The following is a 20,963-nucleotide window of genomic DNA, read 5'->3' on the forward strand; positions in this document are numbered from 1 at the left end:
GAAAATTATCTAATCTGTTTGATTAACATATCTGTTCCATTTGTTATTAAGCCTGATAATCATTTATGTAAGATAACTGATTTATTTTTAATCTTTCATGGGATGTGAGCATTACTGGCAAGGTCAGCATCTGTTACATCCCAAAGATGGTGGTGAGTTACCTTTTTGAACCATTGCAGTCCATCTGGTTCACAGTGCTGTTAGAAAGTGCCAAGATTTTGACCCAGTGGCAGTGAAGGAACGATAATTTGGTTTTAATGAGGATGGTGTGTGGCTTGAAGGGGAACATGCAAGCGGTGTTGTTCCCATGCAGCTGCTGCCTCTGTCCTTCTAGGTGGAGGTTGTGGCTTTGAAAGTTGCTATCGAAGGAAGCTTGGTGAGTTGCTGCAGTATATCTTGTATATGACACACACTGCTGGCACTATGTGCCAGTGGTGGTGGGAGTGAATGTTTAATGTGGTGGATGTTTAATGTGGCCAATCAAGCATGCTGCTTTGCCCTGGATGGTGTCAAGCTTCTTGAGTGTTGTTGGAGCTGCACTCATCCAGGACTTCACATTCCTGACTTGTGCATTGTAGATGGTGAAAAAGCTGTGGTGTGTCAGGAGGTAAGTTACCAAAGAATTCCCAGCCTCCGATCAGCTCATGTAGCCACATTATTTGTATGAATTATATGGCCCAGTTAAGTTTATGGTCACCATTAGAATATTGACAGCGGGGGGTTCAGCAATCATAATGATATTGAATATCAAAGGGAGGTGGTTCAATTATTTCTTGTTGGAGATAGTCATTCCCTGGCAGTTGTGTGACACAAATGTTATTTTCCATTTATCAACCCAAGCCTGAATGTTGTCCAGATCTTGCTGTATATGGACACAGAATGCTTCAGGATGTGAGGAGTCATGAATGGTACTGAACACTGCAATCATCAGTGAACAACCCAACTTCTGACCTTATGGTGGAGGATAGGTTGTTGGTGAAAGCTGAAAATGGCTGGGCCTAGGGCACTACTCTGAAGAACTCCTGTAGTAATGTTCTGAGGCTGAGATAATTGGCTTCCAACAACCAAAACCATCTTTCTTTGTGCCGGGTATGACTCCAACCGTTGGAGTCCCCGTCTGATTCCTTTTGACGTCAATTTTGCTAGGGCTCTTTGATGCCACACTCAAACAAATATTGCATTCATCTGACCTCTTGAATTCTTTTCTCCATGTTTGGCCAAGGCTATAATGAGGTCAGGAGCCAAATGGTCCAGACAAAACCCAAATTGAACATCAGTTGCTGTGTATATGCAGCTTGATAACACTGTCAATGATACTTTTCATCACTGTGTTGATGATTGGGAGTAGATTGATGGAGCAGTAATTGGCCAGTTTGGATTTATCCTGCTTTATGTGCATAGTACTACCTGGAAAATTTTTCACATTGTTGTGTGGATGTTAGCATTGTAGCTGTACTAGAACAGCTTGATAAAGGACGTGACGAGTTTCTGGAGCACAGATTTTAGTCATGCTGCCTATTTTTGTCAGGCCCCATAGCTCTTGCTGTTCCAGTGCCTTCAGTCATTTCTTGATATCAGGTGGAATGAATCAAATTGGGTGAAGACTATCATCAGTGATCTTGAGGATCTCAGGAGGATTAATTGGATCAGTCACTCAGCATTTCTGGCTGAAGGATTGTAAATGCTTGTGCCTTAACTTTTACACTGAAATAGAAATAGCACTATCTGTATAACTGTCCTATTTCTCAATGTGAAATTTACCTTTATTCAAATCTAGCATTGCAGTGTTGGACTGACAGTACTGGAATACCTTGCATACTATCAACGAGCTGGAAAAACTAGGGTCTTAAATCTGAACAAAACAATCTATGTAGATATGAGGGTTGAATTGGCAAAGGTAGACTGGGAAACTAAATTTAAAGGAATGACAGTTGATAAGTATTGACAAGCATTTAAAGAAATAACTTGAAATTTGCAACAAATATATATATTCCCTTAAGGAATAAAAATCCCACAGTAAAAATGGTATAACCTTCAATAGCAAGGGAAGTTAAATATAGTTTTAGACTAAAGGAAGCTTACAATGTTGCCAAATAGTAACCCTGAGGTTTGGTAGGATTTAAGAAATCGTCAAAGGATGACCAGGAAATTGATAACGAGAGAAAATAGAATATGAGTGAAAAATGACATAAAAAGGTATCTAAAAAGGAAAAGATCAGCAAAAGAATACCTGGGTTCCTTGAAGGCAGAGACAGAACAAATTATAATGGGGGAGGTGGGGGGGTTGTGTAAGGAAATTGCACAGACATTAGATGAACACTTTGGGCAGAATTTTCTCCCTGTCGGACGGGCGGGCCCAACCCAATCTCTGGCGGGTGGGGAGCCTATCCCTGCCGGAGAAGCGGGCTCTGCCGCCATTTTATGTGGGCTGGCCAATTAAGGCTCGCCCAGCATGACATCTGGCAGGAGGTGCTATGCGTTCCCTGTGCGGGCCGGGGCGGGGGGTGGGGGGTGGTGGTGAATTCCCCAAAAGCAAGAGGGCGCTCTTTCTCGCATGCGCACAAAAGATCTCACATCTCCCTGAGGCTAAGTGTTGCCTCAGGGAGATCGCTTACACTTCTAAAAATATGAAAATTAGAAAAAAAAATTCCTTAACAATGTCATATGAGATGGGACATGTTCATAATTTATATTATAACTTTATTAAGCTTTTTAAATCCTTACGTGAAACCTCATCCTGCCAGTGGATGAGGTTTCATGTTTTTTCTGGTTCCCACTGGGGCTCCTGACCTGCTCCCCAACCTTAAAGTTGGACGGGCAGGTCCTTTAATTGTTTAAATGATCCTGTCAATGGCCTCAATTGGCCATTGACAGATTGGCAGGCACACAGCTGATTTTGCTGCGGGCCCTCCTTCCTGAAAATTTAAATGGGGCAGGATGACATCGGGAGTTCGCCCTGATGTCATCCCGCATCATTTTATGTGTCGGAGAGCGGGCCCCGCCCCTGCTCACCGATGGCAAAATTCTGTCCTATGTATCTGTCTTCACAGAATAAGAGACCAACACATTCTAGAAACAGTGGGTAACCAAGAATCTAGTGAGAATGAGGAAGTTGAAGAAATTAGTATGAGTAGCTAAGCACTATTGGAGAAATTAATGCAACTAAGAGTTGACAGAACCCCTGGTTCTCGTATCAACACGTGGCTGTATTGGTTTTGATTTTCCAGAATTCCTTAGATTCTAGAATGGTCCCCACATGTTGGAAGGTAATGAATGTAACATAGGAGGGAGAAAGAGGGTAGGGGACTATAGGGCCATTAGCCTGACATGAGTATTAGGGATATGCTATAATCTGTTCTTAGGGATCTGGTAACAGGGGACATAGAAAATCATAATATGATTGGCCAGAGTGAACACTGATCTATTGAAGGGAAATTGTGTTTGACAAATTTATTTGAGTTTTTTGAGGTTGCAGTCGAGGTGGATAAGTGACAACCAGTGGATATTGAGCATTTGGATTTTCAAAAAGCAATTGGCAAAGTTCACATAAAGAAGTTATTAAAAATGAGCAGGAGAAGAAGTCATTGGCAGGATGAGCTCAGAGAAAATACTTCAAATTGGTAGCATTGTTGTTGCTTGATAGCTGGGGAAGATGCTGCAGGGGCTCCATTTTCCCTGAAGACACATTTCGGGGGCGGGGGGGAAAAGAGACATTTTGTACTGCAAAATGGCTGCATAAGGTCCAATTTATTTTTTTACCTTTTTTGGTGAATATTTTGTTCCTGGTCGCTCTGCTAAACATGCAAATGATTGAAAAGGTTTCTAAATTCCATTAACTTATGTCAGAATATTTTAATTTTATTATAAATCTTTGGGGTGAATAATATACGGGGTGGGGGGGAAGGTGGGGGGTGGTGGGGGAAGCTTAGTGGGTGGCTTGACACTTCCCACTGCCCTCTTCCCCAGACCCAGAAGTAAAGTTGGCCTGCTCCACAACTGCCCAGCTGCCCGCCCATCGCGATAATGTGCTGCGGGCAGGCTGAGCAAGGTCATTGTGAGAACTCTGACCCTCGCTGGGGAGGAAGTCCTGTTCCCTGGAGCTGCCGGCCAACCTGATTGGCTGGCAGCTCCATCAGTCCTGGCTGTGCCAAGGGTGCGTAAGTGGCTGCTGCCAGGACTGCAGCAAAGAAGACTAAAAAGGCCCAGGGACCCACGGGACCAGTAAGTGCGGGGTGTTGGGCAGGGAGGGTTTCAGATGTCAGGGAGGAGGGCTGGGGAATGTCGGTTGGGGGTGGGGGGTGGTGGCGGGGTTTGGTGTTTAAGGCTGTGGGGGAGGTTAGAAGGAAGGTGGGGGTTTGATCTGAGGAGGGCTGCCCCCCTATCTGCAGAAGACAATCCCCAAAGATAGAGTCCCTACCCCCCTCCTTCCTGCCCTTTGAAGAAGTTAGGTAAAAGAAAAACAGGCTGCCCACTCCTGCCTGGCTGCCCAAGCCATTTGTTTTATGATGTGGGCAATGTATTATCAGGGTCAACTGGCTTGTTAACAAGTCTAATTGACCCTTGATAATCTATTTGAATATGGCAGGCGAGCTGCTCATTTTGGTGCCCTCCCATCCCCAGTATTATTGGGGTAAGCTCGGGGATGGGCGGGAAGATGTTTGGATGGAGCCACCGAATTTTACCTGCACCCCACTGGATACGTGCCCACCAGGGGCATGTAAAATGCAGCCCTTTATTTCTTTACAGGGTAACTGCTGCACCTTATTTCATAATCTCACTTGATATATCTCCCTGTGTTATGATCCCCAGCTAGGTTACCACTGGACAAACCTGATCCCAGGATGGAACCCAGCTTGATAGATCCTAGCTTTTATGGGCAGAAATTTGCGCTAAGCAGGCGGGTGTGCACCCGACCCAATCGAGCATGAAATGATGCACGATGATGTCGGGCGAGGGTCCCGATTACATCGTGCAATATTTTGGTCAACAGGCGCGTGTTGGAGTCGGCAGTGTACCCGCCGACAATTAACAGGCCTGTTAAGGCCATTAAAGTTCTAATTGAATGAAATTTTTTATTGCCTGTCCAACCTCATGACTGGCGGGCATGCCAAAAGTTCAAACGGCCTTTGGATTTTTTACGAAACCTCATCCATGGGTGGGGTGAGGTTTCCAACAGCGATTAAAGTTTTAATAAAATTTTAAAAAGTTCATTCATAACATGTCCCTGCTCGTGTGACAGAGCCACATGAGGGGACATGTTTTTAATATTGCTGACTTTTTTATTTTTAATATTATAAATCTTCAATTCCCTGAGGCAGCACTCGTGCGCTTAAGCAAACTTCCACGCTTGCCCTCCTTCTGCCCCCCACCCCTGCAGTGCTGAGTGCCAATTAATGGCCAGCCAGTGCGGAATAGATGTCAAGGCCCGATTGCAGGTGGCAGTCAGCTTTGTGACCATTCCCTGGCCCACCCGGCAAGGTAAAAACCTTGGCCTATTTGTCTGTTTAGATACATGGTGAGTAGCTACTGAACAGAGTCACAGGAGTCAGCGGATGAATGTTTAACAAAAGAATAAAGCATTTATTAAACAAGAAAAGATTAACTATGTTACAATACTCCTTCACCCACAACTATACCTTTACATATATATATATACACATTTGTAAGGATAACGCAAGTTACAAAAGCTACCTTATACCCTAATGTTCGCAATAAGTACGGTCCATGAAAAGCAATTGGCAACCCGTGGTCAGACACACCACACTCTGAAACCAATTGAAAAATGCTACCTCAACCAGATGCTGTGGATCTGTCCTCAACACCCACCCAGCCCCGCACCCCCCCACCAGATGCTTGTCACATTGTGAGCCAACCGGTCTCACTGAATTCCATATTTTACATGAGGGTTTCCAGTCTCCACCCTCTAAGAACTCACTTTGGAATCTTCTCCCAAACTGATACTTTCTTTCAGATGCTTTCCACAGGTGTTCACCTCCAGGGTTTCAAACTCTCCTTCCAATATTCCTCTCTCCTGGATCACCACATGTGTTCAAACTTGCCTCCACACACTCTCTCTCACTGACTCAGCTGTCAACCACTGATTCATAAGTCCATAGCAAGAGTTACAGATCATCAGTTGCCTCTTCGGACCTTCTGGCCTCTCACAAGCCTTTATCTCTTTAAGCTTTTCTCTGCTCCTCACTCTTAACTTCAATTAACAGGACCTTTTCCAGGTTCCAGTCCTTCTTTTGACTAGAAGGTCTGCTTGGGACTTTCTCTTGTTCCATTCCCCTGGATTTTGGGGTCGTTTCTTTAGCTTGGGACTGGCTATCTTTCCCCTTTGCTCCAGTCTCCCCTGGCAGCTGTCTTCAAAACCAACTGAACGCAAACAGCTTTCAAATCAAACTGCTGTTTCTAGTTTGCTGTGTATGTGTGTGTGTCTGTGTGTGTGTGTGTGTGCGTGCGCGCAAGTGTGCATGATTATTTGTGGGAGGGACCTGCCTCTCTGGCTCCTGTTGCTAGGCAACAGCCCAGTTTCTCTACTCTTCTTTGTTTAACTTAGGTGCAATAGTCATAAAAATCTTATGAGAAATGCAGGCACCTTTTAAAGTGAAACTAAAACTCAATTTAACCTTTTCTTAACACACAAATACAGAACTGCAAATCAAACTGAAACATTAGGCAGAATTTTTCCCTTGGTTGGAGGACGGGCCCTACTGGCTCGACGGTGGGCGGGCAGCTGAACTCTGTCGCCGAAATGGGGCTGGCCACCATTTTGAGTGGGCGGGCCAATTAAGGCCCATCCAGCGGCCTGCCTGACAGGAAGCACTATGCGCTTCCTGTGCGGGGAAGGGAGGGATTCCCCATCTGTCTGCATGTGCACGAAAGAGCGCACTGCTCCCTGAGACTAATTGCTGTCTAAGCCAGTCCCAAGCTAAAGAAAAGACCCCAAAATCCAGGGGAATGGAACAAGAGAAAGTCCCAAGCAGACCTACTAGTCAAAAGAAGGACTGGAACCTGGAAAAGGTCCTGTTAATTGAAGTTAAGAGTGAGGAGCAGAGAAAAGCTTAAAGAGATAAAGGCTTGTAAGAGGCCAGAAGGTCCGAAGAGACATTGTCACATGAAATGGGACATGTTAATAAATATGAGTGAAACTTTAATAAACTTTTTAAAAACAGATGAAACCTCATCCCGCCAACAGATGAGGTTTTATCTTTTTGCAGAAGCCCGCTGGGGCTCCTGGCTTGCCTGACAGCCTTAAGGTTGGCCGGGCAGGTAGTTAATTACTTTAATTAGCCTGTCAAAGGCCTCACTTGGCCATTGACAGGTCAGCGGGAGAACAGCTGATTTAGCTGTTCGCCCGCCTTCCTAAAAATTTAAATGGACCGGGATGACGTCGGGGATTCCTCCCGGAGTCATCCCGCGTCATTTTCCCATCGGCGCGCGGACCCCGCCCCCAAATCGCCAACAGGAACATTCTGCAGATTAAAGCTAAAACTCATTTCTAACACCCACAAATATAAATATAACTTACTTAAACTATCTCTATTTTCTAATTCCTGCCATCTACCAATGGCTGTGAACCACCCAATCTTCAATATTACAGAGTTATGAATAATAATGTGTGATAATAAACAGACATTTTGTAATTCCAGGAGTCCAAAGGCTCATTACGGTGGCTCTGGAAGATGCTGTGAATGTTGATGAGATTCTTCACATTGAGTTTGGAAGCGGACTTGGATACAAACAACAGCTAACAATTGAAATGGACGATATTGGACAAGCTTTGCTTCAACAAATAGTAAGTGATTCTGAGAAAAGTAAGGCAAGATTGATCTTTTGTACCTTTATCTAAATAAAATGGAATTTGGAACAAAATGGCCCATTATATTCAGTGACATTTCAATATGCAGTTCGATTATTTCAAAGTTGGCGATTATTCCTAATGTAGGTTCAGCAAATGTGTAATTTACGCTGACCCAGCATTTGCTGTTCAATGACTTAAGTATTTTGAGAAGCTAATCACAAAATACATTCTGCTATTTAAAAAAATGTTTTGTTTGCAGAATGCAGCTTTGGAAACAAAATGTTGTAAAGTCGTTTGCACATGCTTTGGAGAACCAGGTGTGATCGGTCTGCAAGGGAGCAAAGGACTGAAGGTAAATTAATTATATATTTCCATTTTTAACAGTTTCATGATAGATAACTACTCATTGGAATTTAGAAAGAAAAGTGCAGTGCCTTTTCTATTAATCACTTACTAGATCTGTTGATCTTGTTTTAGGGACAATCAGGTGTAAAGGGATTTCAAGGCTACCCAGGGGAAGAAGGAGGAGCAGTAAGTTGGTACTTTTAATATATTTGAACTGCTCTTTTACATGATGTGAAGTGCGGCTGCTTGTGTTTGTTTCTGGGGTCTTTTATCAGGCAGCAGGTTAAAGAAAATTTTGATTTCTGTACAAGATGCACAGAAGAAAAGCCAATGCAGCTCACATTACTGGATAGTTTAAATACTTCCTTCCTGAAACTAAAATACTCATTAAATTCTGGTTACAGTGGGGCTGATTTTAACTTCTGTGCAGCCCACCTGTTTTGTGGACAAAGAGGCTGGAGGCACTGGCCTCACTTGACTTGGCCAAATGTGCAACCCAATGTATCCCGCTGGACACAGGCCTGCCAGTATTGGGCATGTTCATGGTTGCCAACTCAACAGCAAGGTATATCCAGGATGGGTGACCTATCATGATCATGGAGGAGGGGGGCTGGGGGGAGTCCAGTGAAGAAGAGCCCCAGATTATTTTTGTTGTGTTCTTCCCGATACACAAGTATGAATTAAACCTTACTTTCCTAAGACATCTTCAGCTTTGTTGTCCATCAGACTATCGGAGAGCACACGGCATTTGTTCTGACCAGCATTTCCTAAAATAATAATCAGAGTCCTCTGTATGTCATGGGATTCCGACTTGCATCTCGTAAATGACTTACTGCCTCAAAAGGCAGGTGCTTAGAGCAGCCAGTCATCACCCCTCTGAAATTGGCAGCAGGCTGATCCTTGGCATTAACAGAATAATAAGTGCAGTTAAAAGATTCTAAAGTAAATGTGTAAATTCATTTGGTGTCTGATGACATTTACATGGTTTTTTGAGTTTAGAATTTGAGCCACTCCAGGGTTATTCCAAAATACACTCATAACATTTGTAATGACTATTCCTATATATATAATATATATATATATATGAGTATTGAGGAGAATAACTTAAAGAGGGTTTAATTATTTTGTTATTTTATGGGTGGTAACCTCTTGTTGGGCATGATTCATAACCGCCTACAGAGAGCAATTGCCAGATTTTGGTTATGTACTTTTGATAATGCTAGGACATTAGAGGAAATTGTTATGATATTGTCTAAGTTTGTATTTCTCTCCCACTGGATACCAAATAACAAACAGCTGGAAATAGTTGGTGATACATTCTAGTCCAGCCAGGAGCCAGATGGGTAAAAGTATGTTTGCAGAAGCAACGCTATGTAGGCTATGTTGCTTCCCCGGGAAGTATATAGTGCCATGGTCAAGTGGATTTCCTTATTGATATAATTGAAGAACGCTATGCTGGCTGTGCAAGTAGCAGCCAACAGTGTTTACTGCCTCCACATAGTCTTCAAGCAGGGTTACAAGTTTCTCCTCCACTGTGCCTAAATGTCTTATATCTCGTGTGCAAAGAAAATAAATTAGGAAACTGAGATTAAAAATGATTTTAGCTCACTCCTTCAGTTTGTGTTACAGTCTACTGCTGATTATTGTTGTTTCTTTATGCGGAAAAATTGAGTTATCCAATAATTTGAATTAAACCATGTACATAGTACGTAGTTTCACACTTTTCTATGTTAAAACAAATTGAATCATCAAATAATTTGAATTTGACATTTTGAATTATTAGGAGTAGACAACATGCAGAATCTGTGACCACGTTTGGAACGTTTGCATGATCACTGCATGGAGTCCATTTATCATGAGTCTGTATAAATTATCTTGTTAAGATGTACAAAGTATGTACAGATTAGAATCAGAATGTGACCAATTACAGAATTATCTAAAATAAAAATGGGTTTTTGTCTATAATAAAATTGACTTTTTGATTCCACTAATATAACCCAGCTGCTTGTTGGCTGTACCGGCATTGAACCGCAGAGCTGAAATCCGTTTGTTACTTGTCAAGGGAATGCGAGAAACAGATTTTTAAAAAAAACCCAGTGACATGCTCTGTGTACAAAGGCATGATTTTTACTTCAATGTGTTTTGTATTTTTATATTAGTTCAAGTGTCTGGGACAAAAAATGACTCACTGTCGTTTAAAGCTGTTGATGGCTCAATTCCACCCACTTATCTGACTGAATGTCTTGCCGTAATGGAAATATCCTTTTCGCTTTTTCCTCTGTGCTCAATTGGTCTGACCTCTACTGTTTGGTTGAATACAACTGCATTTATCTTACTTCTTGAGCCAAAGCGATCTCCAAATGCCTGCTCAACAACGTTCAAATGCGGCTGCAAACGCGGATTCCATAGCTGAAGTCATGACCCCATATGAACTTGTAGGCCAGTTGAGAGAAGGGAGGCTCTGGTATCACTGGGGGAACCTGGTAATAAGATCAGCAAGCCTGTCAGTGGCATTTTAAAGTTGCATCTTACCTATGTCGGTGGGCTGGGCAGGAGCAAGTGGGAGCGGGCATGGAGCTGATTGCCACCCCTGATCGGCTGCGCACCACCATTTCACGCAGGCGGGCCAATTAAGGCCCGGCCAGCATAACACATGGCCAGTAGCGCTCAGCACTACCTGTGCGGGCGGTGGGGGAGGAGGGAGAGTCAGGGCCTGCGCTCTTTTGAACATATATGCGCAAAAGAGCACAACAATCTCCCTGAAGCACGGAGCTGCCTCAGGGAGATTAAGTGGATAATAAAAGTTTCTTTAAAATTAAAGTGAAATATTATTTAAACATGTCCCCTCATGTGACAGTGTCACATGAGCTGGGACATGTTTGTGAAGTTGACGAAATTTTATTTATTAATTTTATAAAACCTTCAGGACATCTCATCCCGCCCGTGGATTAGGTTTCCTGAAAACGCGAAGGCCGCTTGGGCTCTTCGCCTGTCCGCCAACCTTAAGGTTGGATGGGCAGCATTGTTAGTAAGGTAAATTGCTTTCTTAATGGCCTTAAAAGGCCACTGAGAGTTCGGCGGGCGCGCAGCTACCTCCGGCGTGTGCCCACCAAACACAATATTGAAATGACGTATGATGACGCCATCTTGTGGCATTTTACACATTGGCGAGTCGGGCCAGCCCCTGCACGCCGACGGCAATATTCTGCCCATTATCATTTTATTTCCAGGTGTCGATGCGGCAGCTGATAAGATACAATCTAAACTTCGGTTGTTAGGACAAGGTCAGAAGGGGTGAACTGGCTCTCCTCTATTCACTTAGTGACAATAAAGGTTTAAGTTCCTTTTTCATGAAAATCTGCCTTTTCCAAATCAGAATTTATTTAACTATTTAAGCTGTGAGCAATAAGAAGCCAATCAAATAAGGGGTGGAATGATCCAAGGTTTTCACTAAGTGCGGTAGCGGGCAGGTAAAATGACGTTTTACCCGTCAACCACAATGGCGGCTTCTCACACCGTATAGTCCCAAACCCGCCGCATTAATTATGCGCTCCTGGGAAACATGCCGTGGGCTCTCATTCACCTGCCGCGTCATTACCTCACCGCTTCATCATGCTGGGCATATTTAAAGTGCAGCCACATGCACAAATCTCAGTGCTTCCAGCCCAGGAGTGCTGCATGGAAGACATGGCCCCGAAAGGCAAAAAGACTGCAGGTTCAATGATGCATCCCTCCAGCATCTTTTGGATGGCATGGAGGCCCACCATGATGTCCTTTACCTCCGCTCTGGCTGCAGAATGGGCAGCAACATCACCAATCCAGCTTGGGAGGTGGTGGCAGCGGTGGTCAGCGCCAACACCCTGCAAAGGAGGATAGTCATCCAGTGCTGCAAGAGGATGAATGATCTCCTCCATTCTGCCAGGGTAAGTCACTCTTCTCATCACTCTCAACTCACACACTCACAAACCACAGGGCCCTCACTCACTGCTGGTTCAAGGGATACCACCATTCACTCTCTTACACACACTTTCATTGTCCTCATCCTGTCCATGCGTTGGGCCCAGGACATAGTGTCCTAGGCCCAACCATCTTCAGCTGCTTCATCAATGACCTTCCTTCCATCATAAGGTCAGAAGTGGGGATGTTCACTGATGATTGTTCAGCACCATTCGCGACTCTTCAGATACTGAAGCAGTCCATGTCCAAATGCAGCAAGACCTGGGTAATATCCAGGCTTGGGCTGACAAATGACAAGTAACATTCACGCCACACAAGTGCCAGGCAATGACTATCTCCAAAAAGAGAGAATTCAACCATCGCCCCGTGATATTCAATGGCATTACCATCACTGAATCCCCCATTATCAACATTCTGGGGTTTACCATTGACCAGAAACTGAACTGGACTAGCCATATAAAAAATGTGGCTACAAGAGCAGGTCAGAGGCTAGAAATCCTGCGATGAGTAACTCACCTCCTGACTCCCCAAAGCCTGTCCACCATCTACAAGGCACAAGTCAGGAGTGTGATGGAATACCCCTTACTTGCCTGGATGAATGCAGCTCCCACAACACCCAAGAAGCTTGACACCATCAAGGACAAAGCAGTCCACTTGATTGGCACCACATCCACATCCACAAACATTCACTCCCTCCACCACCAACGCACAGTAGCAGCAGTGTGCACCATCTACAAGATGAACTGCAAGAATTCACCAGGGCTCCATAGACAGCACCTTCCAAACCCACGACCATCTCTAAGGACAAGGGCAGCAGTTAGATGGGAACACCACCATCTGGAAGTTCCCCTCCAAGTCACTCACCATCCTGACTTGGAAATATATTACCGTCCCTCACTGTCGTTGGGTCAAAATCTTGGAACTTCCTAATAGCACTATTGATGTACCTACACCACATGGACTGCAGCAGTTCAAGAGAGCAGCTCACCACCACCTTGTCAAGGGCAACTAGGGATGGGCAATAAATGCTGGCCCAGCCAGCGAAGCCGACATCCCATGAATGAATAAAAAAAACTCATCACCCACACATGCCAGGCATACTTATCGTCTGGCCTGGCAGGCATCCCGCTTACATTCACTCCATTTCTATTCATGCGGGACAAGCTGGCACACAACAAGAAGGAGAGGTCGCAGACCTCAGGGTCAGACCTGCAGGGTGCGTTTGTGGAGGTCACACACCAGCTCCACATTCAATGAATGGAAGCCCTTGCGGTTGACAAAATTGATCCCTTGTTGCGATAGAGTTCTGAGCAGTCTATTGCACCCCTGCATCTGTGGGAAACCTGAGATCTAGGCAAATCGAATCGCTCTTGTATCCTGGCACTCTTGGTCCTGGGTGAAATGCAGAAAGTCGTGTGACCTCGTGAAGCTGGCATCCGTGACCTCAGGGATGCATTTGTGGGTGGAGGCTTATGATATCGCACAGAGGTCACCTGTGGAGCCCTGAAAGGAGCCACTGGCATTAAAATTGAGCGCAACAGTCACTTTCATGGCTCCTAGCCATGGATGTCCTCCAGGTACACGTGGCGCCAAATCCTGCTGTAGCAGGCAGACGTTACTGACCAGTTCCCTAGACGTGCACTGTCTTCATTAATACTGGGTGAGCATCATCTGCAGGAATGAAAGGCAGCATCTATCGACCCTTGGTTTAGTTAAGTGCCAACTAACAATGGCTTGCTATGGCTCTTCAGTGGTGTGTGCAGGAGCCCCTGCCACCCCTTCTTGATGGTTCTGCTCCTTCCTCTGCTCAGCCAGGCACCTCCATCGCACTCTTCTCTGTCGTCTCTGCTCTCTGTACGCCAGGAGGCATACAGTTAGTTCACCTGGCTCCATGCTCCTGATGTACTCCTCCTGCAGGATGAAAGAGAGAGACACATGTGTTATCTTGGTTATACTAAGAACCTCTCTTGGTTAGGTCTGAAGTCCCCTTAACGCATCCCGGAGAATGCTGGAAGCCAGTTGAATGGCCAAAGTCTAGTGCGTTGCCTGGCTGCCCAAAACCCCAACGATTTGTGCCCCCAGCTGGGCGGGAGGGGATGCTTCCGGTGGGCTGGCCTTATAATGGTTTGCAGATGTGTTGCAATGAGGTTCCCAATGTCCAATGGTGGGAAACGTGGCCTGCCATCGACGGGCTGAACGGTCGATTGCAAACAACATAGTGAAACCGATTTCTGGCCTTCTCGCCATTTAGTCCACTCCCTGACGCCACCGGGCACAGAAGATTCTGCTCAAAGTTTTCCTGAGTCAAAGCAGGAGCAAAATCATTAACCACTGAACCTGAGAAAAATAATAAAAACGTGATGTCAAGCATTTGGCCTTCATGCAATCATTTGGACACACACACACACACATATCGGAGACAAGGGGAGTTAAGAGTCTAATAAAAAAAAAGTAGATGAATATTCAGTTAAGTGTCCTTTGATTGTCCTTGAGGCAAGGATCTTAAACACTATAACTGATTTAGGTTAGCTGTTTCTTGGATGTGGTCAGAGGTAGAGATGTTGCAATTATCATGAGATCTCAGTGCGCTGGTAGGTTTTTGGTAGAATTGGCTTCTTGCACCAGATGACACACTTATTCCAGAAGAGAAAGGTGGAGAGAGAGCAGCCTTCAGCCCATTTCCTCTGGTGAAGCCTTTATTTACACTGCCTGTGTCATTTGCAATCTATCTCAAGTGGCTGGCCAGCCTTGCCTTGAAATACTTCACCCATTGTATGTTTCCAAGAGGTTTAGGATGTGTCTGTCTGTGGCAACCATTGTTTCAATATCCAGTACTTTGCACTTTTAATATCAATTCCTTAGACACTTACAAGTTTCAATAGCCGTCTGGGTAATAGGAAATGTCTCTCTCTTCACGTTCCCCTGAGGGTGATTTGTTTGTCTCCTGCCTTCACCTTGGAATGTGGGCTTGCATCTTTAAGCAATTTGCTTTGTCTCTGTTCAAATTGCGAAATTTCTACTTGGTTGTAAGTTGAAAAAACATATTTTCAAAAAGAGTAAAGGAGCATAACTTTGTGACACAGTATTTGAAGGATCAGTCCAAAAGATAGAATTTGGAGGAGTTTGAGTTGGAAATGGGAGAGATACAGTGTGAATTGTGGATCCCTCCCAGATGTACTGCTGGGGGTTGTGAGAAGCGGGAGAGAGATATTCTTCCCCTGCAAAGGGAGGAAGAAACCTGCTTCTGAATACCTGGCTGGAGGTGGCCAAGGAGGTCATCAGTATTGTTCCACTTTCCAGGATTTAATGCAGCGTTGGGATTTGGACTCTATACTAAACCCCGGGGTAAGAAAATTCTTGTCAGGGATTAACCTTATTGGCAAAAAGGGCAATCACTAATTTAGTATGCAAGCTAAGGTTTATTGAACAGCAAAGATTAATGCTCAACCTTTAATCAAGGCATGGCATGAGAAACTGTCTTTCCCATGGATTCTGGGACTTCTGGAGCTTTCCCTTCTTCTTGGCTCCTGAACCTGGGCTCTTGACTTATGACGTCCTTCGAGATTTTTAACTTAGTCTAATTGACTCTAACATACATGCAAAACCCCTTTGTAGCTTTAAGACTTCAACTCTAACTTCCCAGCCTACCTTTCCTGTTGTAACTGTATGTTTTGCAGCTACTTGCTGAGTGCTTTTCTCTCTCTCTCTCTCTGTCTTTCTTTAGCCCTTTCTTCCTCTCTCTCAAGCTGAAAGCAGCTTTCTGACAAAGATTGTTCACTTTTTCTTAAGGCAATTACTTTAGCCCTAAGATAAAAGCAAAATACTGCAGATGCTGGAAATCTGAAAGAGAGTTTTAAAGAAGAGTCATACAGACTCGAAACGTTAACTCTGTTTCTCTCTCCATAGATGCTGTCAGACCTGCTGAGTTTTTCCAGCAATTTTTATTTTTGTTACTTTAGCCCAAATACTGGATTCTAATAGTGATCTGGATTCTTACAGCAATCACCAAGCTTGTGACAATTTAATCATCTCGGATTTCTTACGGCAATCCCCAGCCTAAGACAACTTAGTCACTTATGGATTCTTATGGCAATCCCCAGCCATTGAGTGGCAAAGTCATCTCCAAATGCTAACTTCCTAGCGGGTGCCCCACTGCTAACTCCTAACTCTTTCTCCCAGCAAGAGCCCCTTAGCAAATGTCCTGAGACAAATGCTATCCCCTGGCAGGTACAAAGACCACTGGCAAGTGTCCTATTTTTATACCTTTCTTGCAGGCTGTATTTGCAACATTCAGCCCGAGTTGTGCACCTGTGTTAACAACTATTAACTTCTCAAATATTTGTAGTGGGGAAAGTGCTTCTGGCTTTCTTACAAGAACCTAACCTTGCACTCTTCACTTAAAATTCCAACTCTCAGTCCATTCTTTTAGCCAATCAGCATCCCAATTTTGGCTTCTGTTGACTGCTGATGCTAGGTGCACTGGAGCCCAAATGTGAAGATGTGCCCCAGCCATAATTCCACATGTTCTTTCTTAAAGCTATGTTAGAGTGTTTTGGCACTTCAATATATGCCAACTTAAAGACTTAACAACTTCCTAATAATACATATGAATTAAGGCTTTTCATCACCAAGCTTATGAACAGTACAATTTGATAACTTAAGCCTTATTAATTACACATGTGTCAACGAGGTGAAGTCTAACAGATTCCCCACCTCAAGATTGAGTGAAGCAATTTTCACCCACCCCCTTTAAACATTTATTACTAATGTACAACTCTAAATCCGTTTTAGTTTCTTTGAAGCATTGGATCTTGAAGACTTCCTCACATCTGGGAAAAAAAACAAAGTGCAGTATTTCTCTTATAAGATACGCTGCTGGATCCAACTTACCTACTATTGGGGATAGGCCCTTCCATTTAACATCAAAAGCATTTTCTTTCTTACTATGATTCATGACCATTACGGTATCCCCAAATTGATAGTTAAAAGGTTTGACTTTTTTATCAAAATACCTTTTAGCCTAGTCTTCAGATTTCCCAATATTCCTTGCAACAAATTCATTAACTTCCCATATATGCACTGTAGTCTGTTCCAACAATTTAAAGTCACACAATTGATCTGTAAGAGCAGTTATATCAGTCGATGTTAAATGACCTGGAACCCTCAAAAACCTTACTGTCATAGCCTGACAAGGTGACACATCTGTAGTTCTGTGAGGCGTAGACCTGGTCACCATTAAACAAAGAGGTAACATGTTTACTCATTGAGTGGAGTTAGCCACACATAACGTTTTCAACATAATCTTTAACATTCTATCACTACGCTCAACAATCCCAGAAGACTGTGGGTGATGAGATATATAAAAATTGTGTCAAATTCCCATCAACTCTCGTAACCTAGGAAAGACTTCTGCTGTAAAGCGAGTTCCCTGGTTACTGTCAACCTGTATGGAAAGTCCCCACCTTCACTGTTTTGTAGTAAGCAGTGATTCCATCAACAAAGAAATGCCTCTATCCACTTAGTAAACTGGTCAATAATCACAAGTGCATGCATTAAGTTTCTTTGTGATGGTGGTAATGGACCAATAAAGTCAATTTGGAGGTGATCCAATGATTCTCTGGTACTGCCTGATTTCAAAGGAAAGCCCTATTAATACATGACAAAGGGTTTTTCTGTAAACATGGCAAACATCTAGTAACATGGAGGTTTAGATCCTCCTTTATCTTAGGCCACTATGCAATAGCTGCAATTTTCTCTGTGATAATCTCAACAGAATAATGATCACCTGTTGGATCTAGCTCAGGAGGAACACACACTACTGCACTCTGATCTAGCTTTTGCCTATACGTTAAAAAACAAGGAGAATCTTCAGAAGGAAAAAACGTTTTGTGAGCCTATGAAGTAGGGCAGGCAAAGACTGCCCTTTCTCATGCCAATAGATTAAAAACCTGATATGGGTCATACTCACACATACCAAATCTAGGCCCAACTACTGAAACAGGAGTTGCTGCATTTTCTACCTTTGCATAACCATGACTTACTATATTCTAACTCTGGCAATGAACCGCTAGATATAGCTGCTTTCTTAGCTGCGATATCAGCTGCATTGTTACCCTGTGTATGCCTAGAACCATCCTGCCTCTGCTGTGACTTTAGTTTTGTAGCATGGTGTTTTTCTTTCAAAACCTGCCAAAGAAAATGAAGACATGGACCAGAGATTTGCCATCTGAGGAACAATAAGAATTTTTATTATAAAGAGGAAGACTCAACATGGCATTAAAAGCATAGGCACAATCAGACTAGATACTCATGAGATAACCAACAGTTTCTTCAACTGCAATAAGTAAAGACATCAATTCAGCAAACCAAGAAGAATGACAAAGATACTTGAACATGAGGGTATGCTCAGGCAGTGCCGCTACAAATCTTGTGTGAGGAACTCCCTTGACATGGTACAACAAATCGACAAATGCATCAATATAAACATCAGGAACTTCTTCAATAGGAACTTGAAGAACTGGATACTATTCAAAGTCTATCAGTGGTAAAGGACTCTAGTAAGGTTTGCCTTCACATGCCATCATTACAGGAAAAAAGAGTAATACCATGTGAAGTCACATCTAAATCTCCGTGAAGTAATTCTAATGTCCATCTGTTCAGCCTCACTGATACTAAAACGTCTCCTGGCTTCATCAGTAAATTTAAAGGAGTATTAAATGAATGGATGATGAGTTTTTGTAGGCCCATGATATAAGTTAAATAGCATACTGCCCAAAAAATAGCTAAAAAATGTTCACAAATCAAATAAGACTTCTCTGCCCGCTGTAGGATGCGAGAGCGATAACCTACTGGATGCCTGTGGCCTCGATAATCCTGTCCCAATACTGCTACTTTACTCTCCTCTGTGGAAGCTGCTTCCAAATGAAATGGCTGCTCTGGATCTGGCACTACTAAACTGGTAGCCTGCATACCTGCTACTTTTAATTTCTCCACTGTATTAATGTGCTCTGCTGTCCATGAGGACAATACTTGGCCTTCCTTGCCATGAAGAAGCCCATAGAGAGGTTTGGCGATCTCTGCAAAACCTGGAATAAAGCTGTACTTATCACAAAAACAAAGTGCAAATGTAGATTTTGGCAAAGGCAGCCACTGAATGGCTTCTAACTTGTGACTGTTTGGACTCAGGCTATTTGGTGACATCGATAGTCCAAAGAAAATGACTTTTTCCTGCAACAGTGAATCTTTTTGGGGTTAACTTTCAAAATAACAAAGACAACAACTTGTTTAATAATTTCATCACTATTTCAATGGCTAAGTGTAGATCTTCAACATGTTGCAACAAACATTTTGATTGCAGAAAGGCTATTACAATTTCTGCCACTCTCTTATGAAAAATAATTTTTTAAAACTTTGTAAGAATTATAATTTACACTATCAAAATTAACACAACCACTTTTTCATGTGTAATGATTTGTATCCAGATTAGAAGTCCCATATGTTTATCAATACATTCTTTATCTTTGGATAGCATCCTCGTCATTCAAAAGTAACCTGTTAAATTACACTGCACTTTACATCTCAAGATTGTCCCAAATTCAAATTACAATGCTGTTGGAATGCTGATTTTCAGTAAATTCTCTTTTAGAATTTTTAATTTCCCCTAACAAAGGGGTTGAATAGAGAACGATGGAGAGATTACCAAAGGGGAGATCATCTCCAAGACCTCTCTGTACACTTCACGGTCAGTCTCCAGCGCTGAAGGCAAAAACACTGAAGTGAAAGTGCTTCAATTGGCTAATGAAATGTTTGATTTAAGTGGGAAGTTTGACACACTGGTAGCAGTCATGGCTACACAGACCAGGCACAAGGGAGCAATGATCCCTTCATTCCACAATAGAGATAGACCTTTTAAGTATTGCTGCTTTAATCTAGATACTGTCTTTTACCCTATCCCAAGTTCTGTCTGCATGGTTCTCATGGTACCCGTTTCAACCCATAATGGCTGAGACATTATCAGTCCTGAAAACAAAGCTGAATTCCAGACACTGGACAAACATCCTTTGTTCAGAAAGCAATGTGGGTGCTTCTCTAACAATGGATGTGTATTTAGGTGTTATCTTATTTTATTTAACTCTCTGTAGTAACTGTCAATCTCCAAGAATTGCCTGGTTTTCTCACTGGCTTTATGGGTGAATTGGTCACGCTCTGCTTGAGAAGTGCCTCTGTTAACTCTTGCATGAAAGGAATGCTTTCCTTGGGTATCAGGTGCTGTTTGAGAAAAGAATGATAAGCTCCATTAATTATTTCTTCACCCTGCAATTTTCCATAATCATGTTTACTCCTAGCAAAAACTATGGAATGCTCTCTAAATGTCTTTTGGACTTGGCTATCCAAATGGCAAGGAACTTGATACACTGAAGCCTTTTTAAAGGCATTTGATAAAGATCAAATGAACATTAGAAATCTCAATCAGTTCACTGGTTCCTGTACCTATCCAAAGGTTGCCTTGGTTATAATCAACAATAGCCTATGGTTTTCTTTCACAGATATAAGGATCAACAGACCTAACAAATAGTTCAATTGCTTTAACAGGTCACTGCCTAGTATCCCTATTCCATTAACAGTGTTCACAAAAACTAGAGATTCGACATTTAATGAGATCCCTTGTATTTTAAGGATCAAGGCATTTCCTTTTGTGCATGCTTACTTCTTTTCCATCATTCACATTTAATTTGATCGGGTTACTGTGAAAATTTGAGCCCTTGCCCATCCTGGGTCAGCATTCAGGACATGAAGTGTGGACGATGGTAATGGCAAAACCTTTATCAACAAGCATAATTTGTGTTTGATCCCC

The 20,963-nt window shown here is 43.1% G+C and overlaps 1 protein-coding gene across 1 annotated transcript in view; it reads left to right on the forward strand.

Moving 5' to 3' along the window:
• LOC121276073 (collagen alpha-6(VI) chain-like) overlaps positions 1-20,963 on the forward strand; it is a 229,249-nt gene that overhangs the window by 69,160 nt on the left and 139,126 nt on the right. Inside the window, exons 11-13 of the mRNA XM_041184013.1 lie at positions 7,656-7,801; positions 8,067-8,159; positions 8,285-8,338. Of these exons, the coding sequence (XP_041039947.1) occupies positions 7,656-7,801; positions 8,067-8,159; positions 8,285-8,338 (293 nt within the window). The remainder of the gene's footprint in view (positions 1-7,655; positions 7,802-8,066; positions 8,160-8,284; positions 8,339-20,963) is intronic.

The sequence above is a fragment of the Carcharodon carcharias genome, chromosome 3, assembly GCF_017639515.1.
Source record: "Carcharodon carcharias isolate sCarCar2 chromosome 3, sCarCar2.pri, whole genome shotgun sequence".
In the NCBI taxonomy this organism is placed as follows: domain Eukaryota; kingdom Metazoa; phylum Chordata; class Chondrichthyes; order Lamniformes; family Lamnidae; genus Carcharodon; species Carcharodon carcharias.